General features: G+C 36.3%; 1 protein-coding gene across 1 annotated transcript; it reads left to right on the plus strand.

Moving 5' to 3' along the window:
* Positions 1-2,782: 2,782 nt before the first annotated feature.
* LOC131033168 (dihydrolipoyllysine-residue acetyltransferase component 5 of pyruvate dehydrogenase complex, chloroplastic) lies at positions 2,783-18,088 on the plus strand. Its single transcript, XM_057964310.2, has 7 exons — positions 2,783-4,346; positions 16,362-16,553; positions 16,699-16,786; positions 16,961-17,031; positions 17,110-17,193; positions 17,518-17,669; positions 17,787-18,088. Exons 1-6 carry the CDS (start codon positions 3,423-3,425, stop codon positions 17,620-17,622), a joined length of 1,464 nt encoding a protein of 487 aa, XP_057820293.2. The 5' UTR covers positions 2,783-3,422; the 3' UTR covers positions 17,623-17,669; positions 17,787-18,088.
* The last annotated feature ends 745 nt before the right edge of the window (positions 18,089-18,833 follow it).

The raw sequence follows: 18,833 nt of genomic DNA on the forward strand, positions 1-18,833 counted from the left end.
TAGAAACCTTCGCCAAGGTGGTGCAATGCTATGCATGCGACCATTAGTTCATATGAATAAGATGCACTCCCTAGTTAGATGGTCATGCTAGTTAGAAGGTACCTATAACACGTGTGATCAACAAGAGTTGTGTAGGTTATAAACACCAGGCTCAGATGGCAACTAGATCTAGACCTTTGTTTGCACCCCTGTAAGGGTAGGGCCGCTTCCAAAAGGAAAGTGTGCGATGGACTGCCAAGTTTGTGGTTGGAACCTTGAAGCACCTTGATAATGTTATCCTTATCTAAAACAATGTAGAGGCTTGTATGAGAAATTCTAGTTTGGAAAGCATCATTGTTCAATAATCTCCAACTTTTCCTCAATCATTTATGTTATTTACTTTATCATGAAGGATAATACTTGCTTAATTCACTTGTTCATAAAAGATCAAATTGTAATGTTTTGTTAAAATGCATCTTAGATTTAATTGTAGAAAATATTTAAGTTCTTCCATTTTTTTAGTTTTCAGTTAGCTTATTTAAAAATTTATTTAAATGTAGAATAGAAAGTGTTTTTCTTTTATTTTCTTGTAAATAGTTTTAGTTTGTTACGTGGTGCTTCCACCAACGATGTTTAAGGGGGAGGGAATTAAGGGCTAATTCTTCAAAATATTCCATGTAGAGATTAGCCATGATGCGAAACAAAGGAGAAACCATGACAACTCCATCTGTTTGTTCATAAATCACATTTTGAAATGTAAAAATTGTTGAACAAAGGCAAAGTTCAACCACGGAAGTGATTTCATCATTGGTCTTACATTTCACAAATTCCAAAGAGTTAATGATAGGTACTTTAATAAATTATCACACCACATCAAAGTTGACTAAGATCTCATGGTCTTCAACTTTTTTGTCTTGAATAAAATTGATGAAATGGTTGAAGTCCTTAATGGAGTTTGACTTACCCATAAGAGGGGAGATTAATTTAGCCAAGAAAGTGGTCAATTTTTAGGTGGGGGAATTTGAGGTGTTGACAAATGCTCTAAGAGGAATGCCTCATTTGTGGATTTTAGGGGCACTATAAATGCGAGGGGTGATCTCTTTATGTGGAATAAGTTGTTTCTTGGCAGAGTCATCAAAAGGAGAATGGGAGATGGCTAGTTTAAATTTTATGATAATTTTAGAAATAGGGTTGTTAGGGAGGTTTTATAATTGCCACTTTTAGATAAGTGGTCCAACATTTTGGTGACATAATCTTTCTTGTCAACTATAACCATTGCATTACCTTTGTCAGCTTTAACAATGACTATATCATCACTCGTCACAAGGGTTTTGAAGGTACTAAACTTAGCCTTGGGGACGTTGTGTTAGGGGGATTTGCACATCTTAAGGCGAAAACACAATCTTGCCTAATTTCATCAGTAACAAAGCTAGGTAGAGCTTGAATGGCCTTTTCAATTTCAATAAGGAAATCTACTTTGTCGATTGAAAGAGGAGTATACACAAAACCTAAGCCTTGTTTTAAGAAACTAAGAGCTAAGGCATCAATTTGGCGATTAGAAAGTGTGAGAATTTGCCAAGATCTAGAGGCAATGGAAAGCACAAATCAGAGAGAATAAAATGTGAGAAGAATAAACTGTATTCCTATCAATGATGCAAAATGTGATCTACTGGATCATCAAGATTATTGTTGTTAAGAATTACATAGAATGCAGATGAGCCTGCTTATAAAGGCAAGGCTAAGAGACAAGAGAGCACACAATGATGACTTGTGGCTCAATGAGATGCAAGGGTAGGTAGGAGAAATAGCAAAATATTCCACATGAGGTGGATCACCCACCGAAGGTGGAATGTAACAACAAGATCACACCATAAAAAGGTGGAAATTCTCCTACATACACACTCCCAATGTATGCACATCTCCCAAGTGTCTCATATGCAAACTACAATGAAATGCATGTACCTAAGTAAACTTAAGTAAGGCGTAATAATATCCAACATGAATAAATAATTACACCAACATAAAGATTAACTATGGGTTTAGGTTCCCACACTTCAACATAGCTAGAGCTAATAGAATTTGAGTTAGAAATATTATCCATTGACAAAAACAACTCAAAAGTATATTGAGAGTGGATATGAGGGTGGAAAGAGACATAATCAGTGAAAAGAGGTTCAATAGAGGAGGAGAAAGAAGAATTTATGTGGCATGAAGGGGGAGAATTCCTATGTAGGGGGTGAACCACATCGAGTGGGTTATTGTTGGGGTCTAGTATGTTAGAGGAGATGTGACGTGTGGCAATGCGAGGGATAAGTATAAAAGAAGGCTCAAGTTTCAAATATATGCCATAAATATCAAATTCAATTTTTTTTTTGTGCGTACATAGATATATATCAATATTCATAACTATGAGCCTGCCTAAAACAAAAAATGTTTTGAAAAATGTACGAAACATGTTTTAAAACTAAGATAAAATTGACAACCAAAATTTTGAAAAATTCTAAAATCACGTATTAAAATCGCATACAATTATAATATATTTTTTCCTCTATAAATAAGTCCAATCTCCACCGTAATGTTAGATGAATATTTGATGTAAATTTCCATACCAATCGTATAGGGAGGAGAGGTTAGGTTCCGTTCGACCCACAACTTAACTACCTCATGGTCCATCACCATTAACACCCATCAATTTTTCAAAACTCCGAGTTCTTTGGAGAAAATCTTTCACCATAAGATATCTGATCCAACGGCTAGAATTCTCCAACTCCTTACATCACCTAGCATTACATCTCTTGTAGCATCCTCCCGCATTCATGGTGTTCGTTGGGGACGTTGTGAGATCCGCCTACTTTCGATACTCTCGAAGTACTCATAAAACAATAATCTTGTTCCACCCGTCAATTTTAATTTTTATTGCTAAAAACCTTACATTTAAGGCCTAAGCTCATGTTGCAGGCCACATTTTTCGTGTAGATGTACAAAACATCTGTCTGGTTAATTTTGGGTTTGTCGAAAAGACTTCTCTGTTGAACTGGGTATAACATCTTTAGTTCCACAGAAACACCTGAAGCGTGCAATTTCGTTTTTCTGGACGGGTGATAGAAATAGCACGCTTCAGTGTTTAAGGAGGTTATTTGGAGTATAGAAACGATTACATACTAGCTCTTTTTTTTTGGGTAGTTTTCAGGGGGTATTCTAGATCGCTGACACCATTCTGTTTTAGTTGGTGGGTTGATGATATCTGCGGCGTTTAGAGCAGGGAAATTGTTTGTAGTAAGTAGAATTTAGCTGTGCTTTTTGAAAATATAGCTGTGTTTTCAGGATAGGTAACTGAACATTTGGGTGGGAGTCTTTGGATTACATAAGCTATTTTTAGTGGGAGTTTTTGGATCAAATCAGCACATTTAGAGAAGGGAGATTGCATTCTTGTAAGCTTAAGGATGGCTGGCCTATTGCATGCAAGTGGATCTATGCTATCTTCATCATTTATGGGCAACAAAGCCCTTTTGAATCCCAAGATCCCATCAGCTACAGTCAGAAAGCATCCAAAAACTCGAAAAGTTTACGCGAAAGTAAGGGAGATATTCATGCCTGCCCTGAGCTCCACCATGACAGAAGGCAAGATTGTTTCTTGGGTGAAATCTGAAGGAGAGAAGCTTAAGAAGGGCGAAAGTGTTGTTGTGGTGGAATCAGATAAGGCAGACATGGATGTCGAGACATTCTACGATGGTTTTCTAGCAGCCATCATGGTCGAAGAAGGAGATGTTGCTCCTGTTGGCTCTGCAATTGCCCTCCTGGCAGAAACCGAGGAAGAAATTGCAGAAGCCAAATTGAAGGCATCCAATGGTGCTAATAGCACTTCATCTCCATCACCTCCAATGCCACCATCCCCATCATCATCACCACCGCCTCCAATTACTAGTACCCCGGAAGTTGTTCTGGCTCCAAAACCAGACTCTGCGATTCCTTTGGCCTCATCAATCCACCCTGCATCGGAAGGGGGCAAGAGAGTGGTTGCCTCCCCTTACGCAAAACAGCTTGCTAAGGAATACAAGATTGACTTAACTCCCATTGTAGGAACTGGTCCCATGGGGCGTATTGTGGCTAAGGATGTAGAAGCAGCTATAGGAAAATCAGAACCAGCTCCCGCTGTGGCTGTGGCTGCTGCACCTGTTTCAAACCTCCCTCCTAAACAGCCTGTTGCCACCCCTGCTGCAGCTACAACTATTGTTCCTGGCACCACTGTTCCATTTACTACAATGCAGGGCGCAGTGAGCAAGAATATGGTTGAGAGTCTAACAGTTCCAACATTCCGGGTTGGATACAGCATTATTACCGACAAACTTGATGCCCTCTACAAGCAGGTATGTTACTTATGTTTGTATTTTGAAACCTATTACAAGTGTGGTTAACAAAATCTTACTTGGACTTAGATACTTGGTTTGAAAGGTTGCTTTTTCCTGGCTTCATCTTTTCATTGAATGTTTCGTCCACCTAGGCAACATGGTTGTAAGGTCATGTCAATCAACCAATTTTGTTTTTGAATCGGTAATGCATCTAGGTGTTCCTAAAATAATCAGTCCACTGAACCACAGTCTAACAGGGAAGCATTTGAGTTGGTGCATGCAAGAGATCTCTTCCAAAGGTTCTATTGAAAATCTGATAAAGCTGGGTTGTTATTAATTTAGATAAAGAACAGAAATGTGTCAAAATAATAGAAAAAAAAAAGTTGCTGCCCTAACTTTCTTAAATTATCCAATAAGCCTCTCTAAATTTTCATTTTAGAGCCATCCGTACCGTGGAATTTGGTTGGGAATAAGATTCTCAGATGTCTGGGTTTGTATCATATGTGGGATCCTAAAGGAATTTGTAACATAGGCTTTTGTGTTTCCATTGTATTGACTGTTTTGCGGTTTTGTTTTAGTGATATCTTATTAGATCAAAAGATTTAGGTTTTCACTGTCAGACGGTCTTTGTGTTTCCATTTTGGTGCGGTATTGGCTATTTTCCAGTTTCTTATAATTTAAACCAATATGTATATTAGATTAAAGGTTTCAGATTATCATTTATCTGGATAAAAGTGCACAGTTTTTAAATCCAACATTTCAAATCTCTCCCCTCTTCAGGGAAAGTACAAGATCAATCATATGGTTGTTTAGAGACTCATAGTATAAGAATCTTTTTCGAGAATAAGTCAGCAAATCAAATATAAAGTTTTTTTCAATTTATTATACTTTAATTTGGAAAAAATCAGGTTAGGGATAAAAATGGGAAAAATTGTGGCGGAAGTGGGAAAAAAACCGAACAGAATGCGATTTTCTGATGTAAAAATGTTAAAATCAGTTCGATTGATTAATAATAAAAAAACACATTTTTTTGGGAAAAAGTGGCAATTAATCAGAATAAATCCCAATTTAAAAAAAATCCTGTTCTTTAAATAGAAGATGTTGTCAGGATAGCAATTTGGATTTTAAGGCTGGTGAGCCATACTAGTTTGTATATTCAATAACAGGGCTTAATTCTTTGTAGAAAACTAATAACAAAAGTTACCTCAGTCCAATAAATAATTTTACCATTATTTATCGTCTATGGTATTCTTACTTTTTATTTCTCTTGTTTGGTAAATTACGCTTAAGGGAGCCGTGTTCATAAAATTAATTGAAAAATAGAAAAAAGCTGCAAAGTTCAATAGGGCTGCTCCATTGAAGGGCCTGAAAATGCTCCTTCAGATTTTTGTTGTTCTACATATTATACTATCTTCTATTGATCCGTCTAGACACAACCTATGTTATCATAGCATTACTATAGATGCACATTTTTAATTAACATTATCTTCTACTATTTGCTCACCATTGTCACCTGAGTCTGAGTTATCTACATCCACAACAAAAGACCAGTCCACACTAAATGATTCTGACACTCGTGCTACCACTTCCAAGAACTCCAATACCATTTTGCCCTGTGCTTATACTCCTCTTCTCCATTCGTGTTGATAATGAACGACATCCATGGCCTTGAGTAATATGGGATGATGGAGGACCAAGTGCCCTGTCCTGGAAAAAACCCCAGACCCAACACTGCTTCATATACTATTTCCTTCAAACCTCCTTGTCGCCTCCGCTTTATTAGTGTCTTTGCAGTCTCCTGAATGCAATCTATTGGCTCTCCTAAATCCAACATAACAACTACGAACAACGAAGCTATGTCTATATTAACCCATTGATATGTAGGGAAATGAGATCCTAGGCCTATCAATGCAAACTAAAGATCCCAAATTTCCCTTGCATAACATTAGAACACGAATAGGCCTAACTACAGTCCTGAAAGGAGAGATAGGCACTAAGGTTTTGTTTCTTTGTTGCAAAAGAAATTAGATTGTGAGGTGTGTGTATGAGATCTAGGGTTATGACAACAAAATGATTGATTTTAGCAATCAACAACAATTACAAAAATAATAGTTGAAACAACAAGCCAAATCTAGAACAAAGATCCAGAGAGGAACTTGGATCTAAAATTGGGAGTAGGAAATGTCAGACACATATGTTGGGTTCCCTAGTCTGAAGGTGTCTGAAACTGAAGAAGGTGAGTAGGAAAGCAATCAGGAGGCTCTGAAAGACACTCTCCCAGAAATCCAGCCCAGAACAACAGGACAGGGGTGCCCAGTGAATTAGTCTAGTGTTTGTTGTTTGTTCGAAGTCTGTCACAACCCGTAACTGATTGCTTTGCACCCTTGTAATCTTTTCGCTGTTGGATTTGAACCTGCACACAGGAAAAAGATGAAAAATGATTGTATGCTATATAGGGGCTTGCCTAAGTCAAACCTCGTGTTGGTGTTCCCAACTCCGCAACAGCTATGTTGAGTTATAGAGTGCATGCCCTCACAAGGACAAGGCAAAGTCAATGATAAAATGCTGAAAAGACAAGACTACCTTAGGTATGAAACCCTCTCATGGAGTTCTACATGGAAGTGGTGATGCAATGCTCTTTTCAAAAGTCCTGCAAGTGTTAATGTAACAACGTGACAACAATAAATGTTAAGTTTGGTGATCAGAATTAAGTAAACTCAGAAATTAAATGAAATGAAAACACACACAACACAAAAGACACCAAAATACCCTGGGAAAACCTCCCTCTTGGAGGAAAAACCCAGCATCAAAGATCCAGATCAAATCTTTTAATCATGAGCAGATTACATGTACAATATAGATCAGATTACTTATCTGATTGTAACCAATCTAGGGCAGATTCACAAAGACATCACCCAATTCAAATCACTGTATTTTGCTGACTCAGAAGGCAGAGATTCGGCGCTACTTGGAGAGGAAGTTTGCAGTACTATCAAGGCACAAATTCGCCCAGCAGATTCGCCCAGCAAGTCTGTTCATTCAAAACAAGATTCGCTCAGTTATGATGCTCAGATTCGCACTAGTTTGGAGGCTCAGACTGCACATTAACTTCTCTCAAATCCCAACATTATTTGCACAATAATGAAGTCCAAATTCGCTGGTCTAATGATGACTTTGATTGCTGGAAGAGAGCTCAGAGCATTCGCATAAGGTAGAGATATAAATCGCTTTTGAGTGAATGTGTATTTTGATGCCAAGGATGAATCTTGTTTATATACAAGATTCATTCACATAATTCACCCAAGTCGGCTGGAGAAGATTGCCGACTTTTGCATATTATATTTTATGTTTTACAACTTGCCTTTGGTGCCCACTTTGGGGCTTACATTTAATTTTACAAGTTACAATATTGTTCAATTTGGGCCCAGCCCAATAGTACATGTAATCGCTCAAGTTATTACAATATATTTAAATTTTAATTGCCACTAGGCAACATTAAAATTTAATCAAGTATAATCCGAACTAGCTATCTATTTTCAACAATAAATGACAAACATGAATCCATACTTAATGTAGAATACTTGTAGTCTGTTGCTCAATATGTTGATAACTCAAAATTGTAGTGCTTGCTTGATAATATTAGATTTGAGAATGTTGCTTCAGTAGTAGACCTTATGAATGGTAGATGATGTTCTTTATATAGGGATCACAAGGTTATTTCAAATGTAGGCCGACAACTTACAATCAAATGCAAAGATTGAGACTGGATCAAAAATGATGGAGGTCGACACTCTCAAATATTAAAATTGCCCCTTTTGGAGGGATTAGGGTGCTAGGTGTTGTGGTCCACTCAAAAGGGAGTCAGCAAAAGAGGAAACAACGTGTCAGGGCCCAAAACACAGGACTTAGTCTCAGATTTTCCATTGGATGACGATTAAGATGCAGATTTAACAACAAAACTATAGGTTAGCATAAATCATAAATGGGCTTAAATGATCGAGGGGAAAGCACACTAAAGTAGGTACCAAATAGAGTGTGAAATTGTTAAGGCATACAATTTATGACACTAGATTAGTGTCTGTAAATTGTCGACAAGAAATTGTTGCCTAATACCATTCTCATCGCAGACACAATCTAGTAGAACTATCGTAGATTTTGACTTGAACACCCTTTTTAACTGTGAGACATATTGTAGTATCCATTATATCCAAATACTGTGGCCATTACAGAAGTTGATGATCAACCATAGGAGCCAAGAACCATTTGCAAGCAAAACACCTATCACACAAAAGAGATCAAACTATGCTGTATAACAACTAGAGAATTTTGTATTATGCACAAAGAATGATTGAAGATACAATATTGGAGATACGATTACAATGAATGAATTAATCCTTATAAATGTTGAATGAAACCCTAGATGCAAACCCTAATGCTAAAATTAGAACTAAAGCAATGCAAAGTAGGAGCTAAATTAAGCTCAACTACATCTAGAACTAAAATTAGAAAAACAAACTGTAGATGATAAAAGCATCGATGTTTAGCTTAAGTGAAAAAGCAATTAAAGGACCTAATTAATAAATAATTAGATAATTGTCCTAAAATTACTCCAACACCCCCCCTTAAGATTAACTTAGGGATAAGCTAAAGAGCTAATGATGAATGCAAAATGCATGCATGAATGAGTTCCGACAACTAGGCCTACTTAGGTACTCATGTGCAAACCAATGCAACTCACATCAATGAGGTCTCTCTAAACAAAGAAAAGGAGAAAAACCACATGGGAAAAAATCCCTCCCCAAAAGCAAGAGATACAATGAAATAAGAAGGGTACTGCATGTGACTAAGATGAAGGACTCCAAGTGGCCCCCCAAGTATTGAATTGGTCACATAAGTATAAGCAATAGCCCCCCCATAAGAGGGAGAAGAAGAGACAATAAATCCCCCCCATAAGAGGGAGAAGAAGAGACAATGTATCCCCCCCATAAGAGAGAAGCTCCAATGTCAAAAATGAACGCTGGAGGACGAATGTTGAAGATGATCCAAGAGTGACAAACCACATTCCTCCCCTTGGGAAGAAACAAATCAAGTGGCCAAGGCCGAAGCAACTCCACGAAAGGAGATGGAAGGAATAATTTCAAGATGTGTGCCATGGAAGAATGTTCAACTATTCAATTGTTCGAATCATGATTTGCCCAATCGACTAAAGCTAATCCAAACAACTGTGAAGATACCTGATGAACAACATCTACAGGCACCGAAGATGGGATGACACAAATGCTCAAACTGCCATCAAAGAGGAAGTGAAGATCCTCAAATATGTCCCCAATGTCTACAATGTGTGACTCAACAAATATCCTGCAATATCTAGCAAGAAGTCATCCCACAAAGCTTAAAATGGAAGGGAACAATCAACTTGCTGAATAGAATCAATAGGGGCTATGCATGAGCCAATACTAATATGATCAGGAACATCAGAAATGATGAAGATGACTAAGATGGAGTCTTGATATGAGGAGTGAGAATTGAGAGACAATCCTCCGATCCATTTGGACATGAAAGACTCGTGAGATACTCTAGCATCTCAAAAGTACCACTATCATAGGGTATACCAGTTGCACGTGCAAGGGGAATGACACAATTTACTGCAAGATCCTTTGGAAATGAAGAGATATGAGGGTCTCCAAAGATCTCCCAAAGGCGAGTCCAAAGTGAGCGGAACATTCAATATCCATCAAAGCACACATAGTGTCAAGATCAGCACTAGAACCAATCACTCCTACAACATGATCATGAATGATCCTCCAAGCATACTTACTCCTCTCTGAATCTGGTTGAGGGACGGGTCCATAGAGATAGGGCAAAAAATCAAGCCACCTAAGATGTGTCAAGATGCCCTTTCTCCAAGACTCATAATTGCCCTTTGTCAGGGTGATAACAAAAGGATGAGCATAAAAACCCATGATACCTCAAATGAAAATATCAGACCCCAAGAATCTTAGAACATGTAGAGAACATCAAATACAACCCTTTGCAACAAACAGATCCATTCCAAGTGCAAAAACATCCAAGTAATTAATTGGATAGTGAAAACACAAAAATCTGAATAAAATGTACTTGGAGCACAATCCACAAAAAATAGCTAAGACTTGACTAGAGGACATTGAGAGCTTTCCAACAATATTTGGTTTTGAAAAACGAAGTTTGGATGTCCAAGAAATGGCCATGGAAGTGCAAAACTAAAGGCTTACTTTGAAGGTTTGGTACAAAAGCCTGGTGTAGAATTTGATAAAACCACCCGTTGAATCAAATCGGTGCCGGAATTAGCTTTTCGACGATATCTTGTTTGCCCAATTTCAACTCCATATGAAGTTATGAGCAAAAAACCAAGACTAGGTCAATGAAGGTTTGGAAGGCTTTTCCCAAAAATGAAAAAATTCTGAAAATAGCAACTTTTCGAAAATATTAAGTTTCCAAAAATGGAAACTTGCCAAGAAAAGAAACTTTCTGAAAATTTTGCAAAGAATTCCCCAATCTCCGATTTTGACAATATGCCCTTTATCCTAACTCTCTCGTGGTTGAATTTCATCAATAAATTAGTGTTGAAACAATGTAGCTTCGGTAAGATAAATGATTGAATGAGAGATAAATGAAGTCTCTCATTCAATCATCTATCCTATCGATAAATCTACATGCTAATGGTAGACATCATAATCATCTTTATAAGCATTTCTATCATCGATCGAGATATGATCGTATTTGCTATGCAGTGATTTCATTTATATGCTGTGATTGTAATCGGTTCTGCATATCTATTCTAGTTGTCATATGACAACATATTTTTGCTCTTATACGGATCCATAATCGGGTTGCATTTACCATCGATTACCATGAAATAGCATTAAGAATAAACCGATTAGTGATCGGTTAATGATAACTAAAATTGCATTAGAAACTAACCGATTCATTATCGGTTACAATGATAATCAAACCGCATTAAATCACAAACCGATTGGCATCGATTATCATTTGTTATGTATCGGCATTTATATTAACCGATAGTTATCGGTTTGCTTTATGAAGAGGCACCACCCTTGATCAAGACATGTCTTGATCAGACATGTCATGAGGCATGTCCGGTCAAGGCATGCCTTGATCTTACAAGGCAATGCCTATATATATGTGCCGTGAAGAATGCTGGAGAAATATTGAAATCAATAAATATTACCTACAGCCACTTGCAAACAAAGAAGTTTCAGTTCATAATCAGAAATAACTAGAGAGCATACATTAATAGCATTGAATATTGTCTAAGGAATTAAAAGAAAGACAAAATCCTTAACATTCCACTTTTGAACATAAATTTGAATACTTTTTACAATTAGATATATCTTATGATTAAGTTAATGTTCTGAACCCTAGTAGGAAAGATCTATTTTATGGATTAGGTTTTCAATGAGCTTGGAATTGTGATTTTAGGGCAAAAACTAGGGCATTTACAAAAGGGGACTTTACACAGTAGCTGATTTTGTTTATTGAAAGAAAAGGAAAAGCATATAATTTACCATGTGTTAATGCAAGTTACATGGAATCGTATATGTTTTCCTTTTCAGTGAAGATCAAAAAACTGTGGGATGATATAGTACAAAGGTTATAAATTTGAAGGTTGAATATCTGCCCCAATGACAGATGTCAAACAGATTTATTGACTTTAAAACAATAAACATGCTTAAAAGAATTGATTTTTGACAAAATTGCATAGGAGATTGAATGAATTAATTGTTCACACATTGTGTCATATCAGCGATAGTAGCGGATTGCAGGAAAAGATTGCATGAGTAACTCCCATGTATCTATTCTCTATATTTGACAAAGCGATCACAACTTGTTGCTTGTTCATCCAACTAATAGCACTATTGAATAAACTGAACACGTCCACTAGTAGTTCTTCATCTCCCACCCAATTTGAATCCACAATAGATAGTTCTTCATCTCCCACCCAATTTGAATCCACAAATATCTATTGAGTGTTGGTCCCTCGTAGAATCACCATGACAACAAATAAAATACCTAGAGGTACTTTGCAAATCTCAAAAGACACTCTTAGTTGCATCCCAATTATCTCGTTTAAAATTAGTCATGAGTTGGCTGAGGTATCCCACTACATGGACAAATGTTTGGTCTTGTATAGACCATAACATACATCAAACTTTCAACATCACTAGCATAAGGTACTAGAGCCTTGTCCTCCATCTCATTAGGTGTAGATGGACACTACTTTATAGATATCTTAGTCCCCATTGAATGGGAACATTAAATGGTATGCAAATTGTGTTTATTCTCTTCAACATAGAGTTCACATACTTACTTTGGCCCAACCAAATCTTTCTATATGCTTCTATCTTATCTTATCTCCATACCCAAGGTGTACTTGGCAGCCCCCAAGTCTTTCATGTCAAACTATGCTGAAAACTTGGACTTAAAACCACAAATCACATCCTTTTGTTACCCAAAAAAACACATTATCTATGTTCAATTTGACTAGGAATTAATTATCATCCATTTTATAATAAACATAATGATTTGGTTTGAATCTTAGAAATCTCAAGTCAATACAAATGAATTGAATTTTTGGTACCGCATCCTAGGAGACTATTTTAGACTATACAAAGAGTTTTTTAATGTACAAACCAATGTTTATTTATCTCTATGTACTGCTCATGCAATGTCATGTGGATATTTTCCTTGAAGTCACTAGGTAGGAATGTTGTCTTCAATTCCATTTGTTCTATTTCTAAATAAAAAACTATTGATACAAATAGTAGGAACTTGATAGATCACTAGCATAACAATGGTTGAAAATTCACACCAAAGTCTATCCCCTTGGGAATATATTTTTACAACCGCTCTCATCTTATACTTTTCAAGAATATCATTGTAAGTGGTCTTCTTTTTGAATTCGCATGTACACAACCTTGTTGCTCCTTCTAAAATGGGTGTCTTTTTCCATTTATGAGGGCATCTTTTGTAAATGGATACTTGATAAAGCCCGGTTGCCTAGACCCATCCTTTAATCTATCTCTTCCTAAGTTTCACTTATAGCGGGTATTAATGCATTTATATTATTTGCATTTTGTTTATTACTACATTGCATTATAAGCACATAGTTGGGATAAGCTCACTTAGGTAGTTGTGTTAATCAGTCATGTGCCAATGTTTATGGACCGAATTCATACTTATCTAATCTTAGTTGAATTACATTTCTTCTATCATGCTAATTCATCTAGACATCACTACTTATTATGCATGTCTAGCTTTAGTTAGATCCATCTATCATGGACGTCACACCATCTTACACTTTCCACTAGATAAAACAGCTTGCATCATTGGGTTTATTAATTGTTAATAGGTTCCATACCAAACCAAGCATGTGTATCACATCATTGGTTTCCTTCACTCGTCCATGTAGGAATCAAATATGCACTCCACCACAACCAACTTTTCTCAAGTGAGAGTTCTTGTCAAGGTACACCTTCTTGTCATTATATTCTTTACTTTGAAACCACCCTTGATGGGAGGTTATATGGAAGGAAGTTCCAAAGTTGATCAACCACACACTTTCTGGTGTATCAGTTGCGAAGGCCACGACAAAAGCATTTGCATCTTGAGAATTTTTTTTGGACTCATCGTCAGGGTCATTTTTTTCTTCTCTTTGCAATCTCAATGATAGTGCTTGGCCTTGCTGCAATTCCAACACTTAGCCTTTGAATTTCAAGGAGATTTGGACCTCAATTTCTTTCTCTTCTCATCTTTCTTACCTTTCTCCCTAGGTCTTCCATGAACAACTAGGGCCTGCTTAGTAATTTGGAAGATTTCTGTCACATCTTTGAGAGTAATGCAAGCACTACCTCGTTCATTTTGAGTTTCGAGGTGACTCTCCCGATTTCTATCACCAAATTATCCTGCAAGTCTAGCAAATAATACAAAAATGTCATGCAACAATCCTTGCTTGGCCATAGAATCACTAACATCCATCTTAAGGTGTGCAACTTATTTCTTAGGAAAAAATTGTTAACCAAGGATTTAGCTTGGTACAAGTCTCCCAACTTCTTCCAAAGAGCTTGTGCAGTGGCTTTTTCATGCACAGTTAACAAAATGGGACCCATCAATTAAAACCTAATGAGGCCCTTTTGTCATTTTGTCCAATAGATCTTTAGTCAACTTATGACATTGCAAGGCATTTGAATCCAGATACAATAGCTTGTAGATCTCTATCTATGAGCATATCCTCCATCTTGAGCATCCACAACTTAAAGTTAATGCTTGTAAATCTCTCTATCTATATTCTTGATGTGCTTTCCATTGTTTGGCAACAAGGTCTCCTTTTGCACAAGCTCCCACTCGATCCAAGATTAGTACAAAAAACCTTGTCTGTAACATGTAGGACTTGAGGTGATCAAGCTTTGATACAAAATGAAAGAAAGCATTGATGTTGAATACATTTCTTATAGTAATCTAATGAGAGGAGGTATGTGGAAAAATTAAATTGAATATACAATTCCAAGGTAATAAACTCAAAAGCAATATACCATAGCTTAGTGATTCGTGGAAAACCCTTTCAAGAGAAAAACCCCACTCCAAAGAAACTCAATGTATTAGTCAGTGACTCAGTAGTTAATGGTTATGATACATTTGCAGAGTGCAAGCCTTTACAAGAGTTTCAAGAGATTTGAAGCAATTTTGACAACATAATAGTACCTACAAAACTCACGATGAAACCTCCATCACAAACATCCAACAAATAGGAGAAGCAATACATGAAACCATCAGAGGGTAAATAAGAAACCGCAAGCTAAAGCCATTCAAATTGTGATGTCCAATTCAATGCTCAAATCGCAAGATGTTTCCATAGGCTGAAAATAACATATTTCTTATACCTGTTATAAGCTCATCAGAATCCACTAAACAACTTGGGCACTTTGTTTTGGCTCTATTACCTCTATTCAAAGATGCCTCATAACATGACATGGGTCATAAGTTGGTCAATAAGTGTAACTCCATCTTACAGTACTCTAATGGAATGTGTAGGTGCTCTTACATTTTGGATGCGGGAGCCCCCACTTTTAAAGATCACGACTTTTGATCTGGGAGGTCAATTATAGCCCTTTTTAAAAAAAAATGAAGATTTTGAAGATATTTATGTACCTGTAACCTGTTTGCGCTGGTTCAAATCCATTTTGACTTTCTTTTGGGCCAAAATGGATCTCTAGATGTGTGAAAATTGCATTCGTTTGTTCTTAACATGGATGCTAAGTTAAGACACCTTTCTTAACAATTTGCTTCTATGATATCAATGGGATGAATGATGAGATTACAGATAGGAGCCTTCATATATAGACAACTTCAATTACATCATTAGGTAGAGGTCCATTACAAATCCAATCACTAATGCTTGGATCTAGTTGGCCCGAGCATTTCCCCAATTGTAGTTTAAGTTCATGGTATGAAGATAGATTATATGTTATGCTATTTCAAAATTATGTCAATTTTATTTAAGATACCTAGTGATGATGCTAAATAGTAGACATGCTTTCCAAAGCTCCATCCTGTCACCCTTGGTTTGGTCCTGTAACATTCCTCCATACTTCGAAAACAATGAAGGTTTTTTTCATGGATATTGTCTTTAGGAAAAATCAACATCACTAAGTATAATGAAATCCAAGGAAAAATTTGATCAAAACTTTCTCCAATTTCAGAAGAGAAATGAACAGGTGACGCCTAAGTCTTAGTTATAATACATGACCAATTCAATAAAATTCTAGAAAAATGGTCTGAAACCACTGTTTTTTTATGAATGTATACGTCCAAGCATGATTTTGATTTCAGTAATCTGCATTTACTTTTGAATGGGTAAGTTTTAGCAATGTTTGTAACTTTATGAATTTATTATGGAGCATTAGTATAGTATTGTAGATTCTACTTACATAGATAAAAACTTTTGGATATAATTTTCAAAGTTGTACTCTGATGCAGATCAAGTCTAAAGGAGTGACGATGACTACCTTGCTTGCAAAAGCTGTTGCCCTTGCTTTAGCTAAACACCCAGTGGTGAATGCAAGCTGCAGAGATGGTAAGAGCTTTACGTACAATAGCAACATTAACATTGCAGTTGCTGTGGCTATAGATGGAGGCCTAATCACACCTGTACTTCAGGATGCAGACAAGGTCCCTATAATAGATCCAACCATTTTTTGTGTTTGATATTTTAAATTCTATGTTGTTTTTATTTTGTAGCCTTGGGCATTAGCAGTATTTATAATGCAATTAAGTGCATTGATTAAGCTGTGTAGAATTGATGTTTTGTATTTAGGTTGATATCTATACTCTCTCCAGGAAATGGAAGGAATTAGTTGATAAGGCTCGAGCAAAGCAACTGCAACCTCAAGAATACACCACAGGTTTGTTCAAGTGGCAGATTTGGATTTTGAAGTTATATATGACCTCTCAAGTCATTTCCTTGTCTGTAGCATCTGTCCATGTTAACAAAAAAGCTGTCATTGGTTTCTTTTTATGTTTCACACATTTTACATGCATTTGGTTGGTCATTCTTGAGTCTATGATTGTATTTGCAGGGACTTTCACTCTGTCCAATTTGGGCATGTTTGGTGTGGATCGTTTTGATGCAATTTTGCCTCCTGGCACTGTAAGTATGCTTGTAAACTTTCTGTCTTCAAAGGGATGGGTTCTTTGAGGTTGTCTCTGATGTATTTACATCTTACAGGGAGCAATTATGGCTGTGGGGGCATCTGAGCCAACTGTTGTTGCAACTGCTGATGGATTAATTGGAGTTAAAAACCAAATGCAGGTAAGGCCGTCTATATTTTGGTTAGGATAGTTAATCTAGTACTGGATCATATAATGTCTTCTGATATTTGCTAATCTCAAATAACAGTTACCTAAGAGATTTGTGCATCTAAATATGTTAAAAGAAATTTGCAACATAATAGTCATGGTGAACGTGAGCTTTGTTTGGCATTAATATAGAATAACATTTTATTCAGGGAAACTTGACAATTATAGTTGAAACTTAAATAACAGATGCATTTAATTGATAGGCATGCAACTGAATGTGATTAAACTTTTCAGTGTGCCAGGGCCCTTTATTGACATCCTAATTGTTATCCCTCAGGTCAATGTAACAGCAGATCACAGGATTATATATGGTGCTGATCTGGCTGCGTTTTTGCAAACACTTTCAAAAATTATTGAAGACCCCAAGGATCTCACTCTGTAGTCCTTGTTCGAACCAAATATTTTTCTTCATTGAACCACATTTCCAAGGTTCATATTTCAAAATTGCTTTATGTTTCACTTTTTTAGTTGTTAGCAAGGAAAATATTGCTTTGTGCTGATTCGATATTCACAAGATAGGCACTGATTTGGCTGTTCGAAAAAAAGTGGACAGTTACATACAAAATTATTTTGTAGTGCGAAGAAGGGAGTTTGGCAAGGAACCCTCTCGGGGTCATAATGAGTAGGATAGCCATGAAGATGGCTTTTATTTGTGATTTTGCTTCTCATTGTTTCTAGACACTATCACATGGGAAGAGATGTATATGTTTCTAGCAGGCATTTGAGAAGAGGAGGAACAGATTTTGACTATTATGTCAAAATATATTAACTAATTTTTATGTTGGAATCGTTGAAACTTCCCATTACATTTGAAGTTAATATATTTAATTGTCAAAGATTAATGGTTTCACACTTTTTGATAGAATGATTGAAATAGATATTTGTCCTCAGTCTAAGTATATAGTTTTTGTCAGTGCACGAACATGTTTCTGGTCATCTCCTCTGCTGTGATATAGTCTGATTTGCCTTTTTTGGGCAATTTAGCAGATGTTGAATGTTTTCTGTCCCATAATGTACAATGTAATATGTACGTTTCTGCACAAGCCACTACACGATCACAATGATTATGTTCAATCAACTTTTTAATGGATTCCTAAAGAAACCACCCGCCCTTAGTAATCAGCTAACATTTCTGCTTATCACTGCATACATAACCAATAATATATGCAAAAATATAAATTTGGTAACAAAATAGTAATGTTTGCTTAACAAGACATATAGTGTTTTAGATACAACGAATAAGAGGATAGTGAAATTCTATATATCATTATTTTCTGGAAAATAATGCGACTGAAAAAATAGCGTTCAAAGAATTTATCACAAGAAAGTTATAAAAGATCATGCAATGTCACATAGATGCAAAATATACAGACTTAGTTATTTTTGTATTTGAAAAAGTGATTTCTACACATTTAAATGGTTAAAATGGAAATTTTAGCTTCGACTCATTCTATTAATCTAAAGAAAAGGGATGGCTGGTGTGGCTTCAAATAAAATTTGTAGTTCTTGATAAGGTGGGCAACTAATGGTTCTTCTCCTTTAATTATTACGTTTTGTTTTATCCATATTTTCTTTTTCTTATTCTTTGTCTAT

This window comes from Cryptomeria japonica, chromosome 6, assembly GCF_030272615.1.
Source record: "Cryptomeria japonica chromosome 6, Sugi_1.0, whole genome shotgun sequence".
Lineage (NCBI taxonomy): Eukaryota > Viridiplantae > Streptophyta > Pinopsida > Cupressales > Cupressaceae > Cryptomeria > Cryptomeria japonica.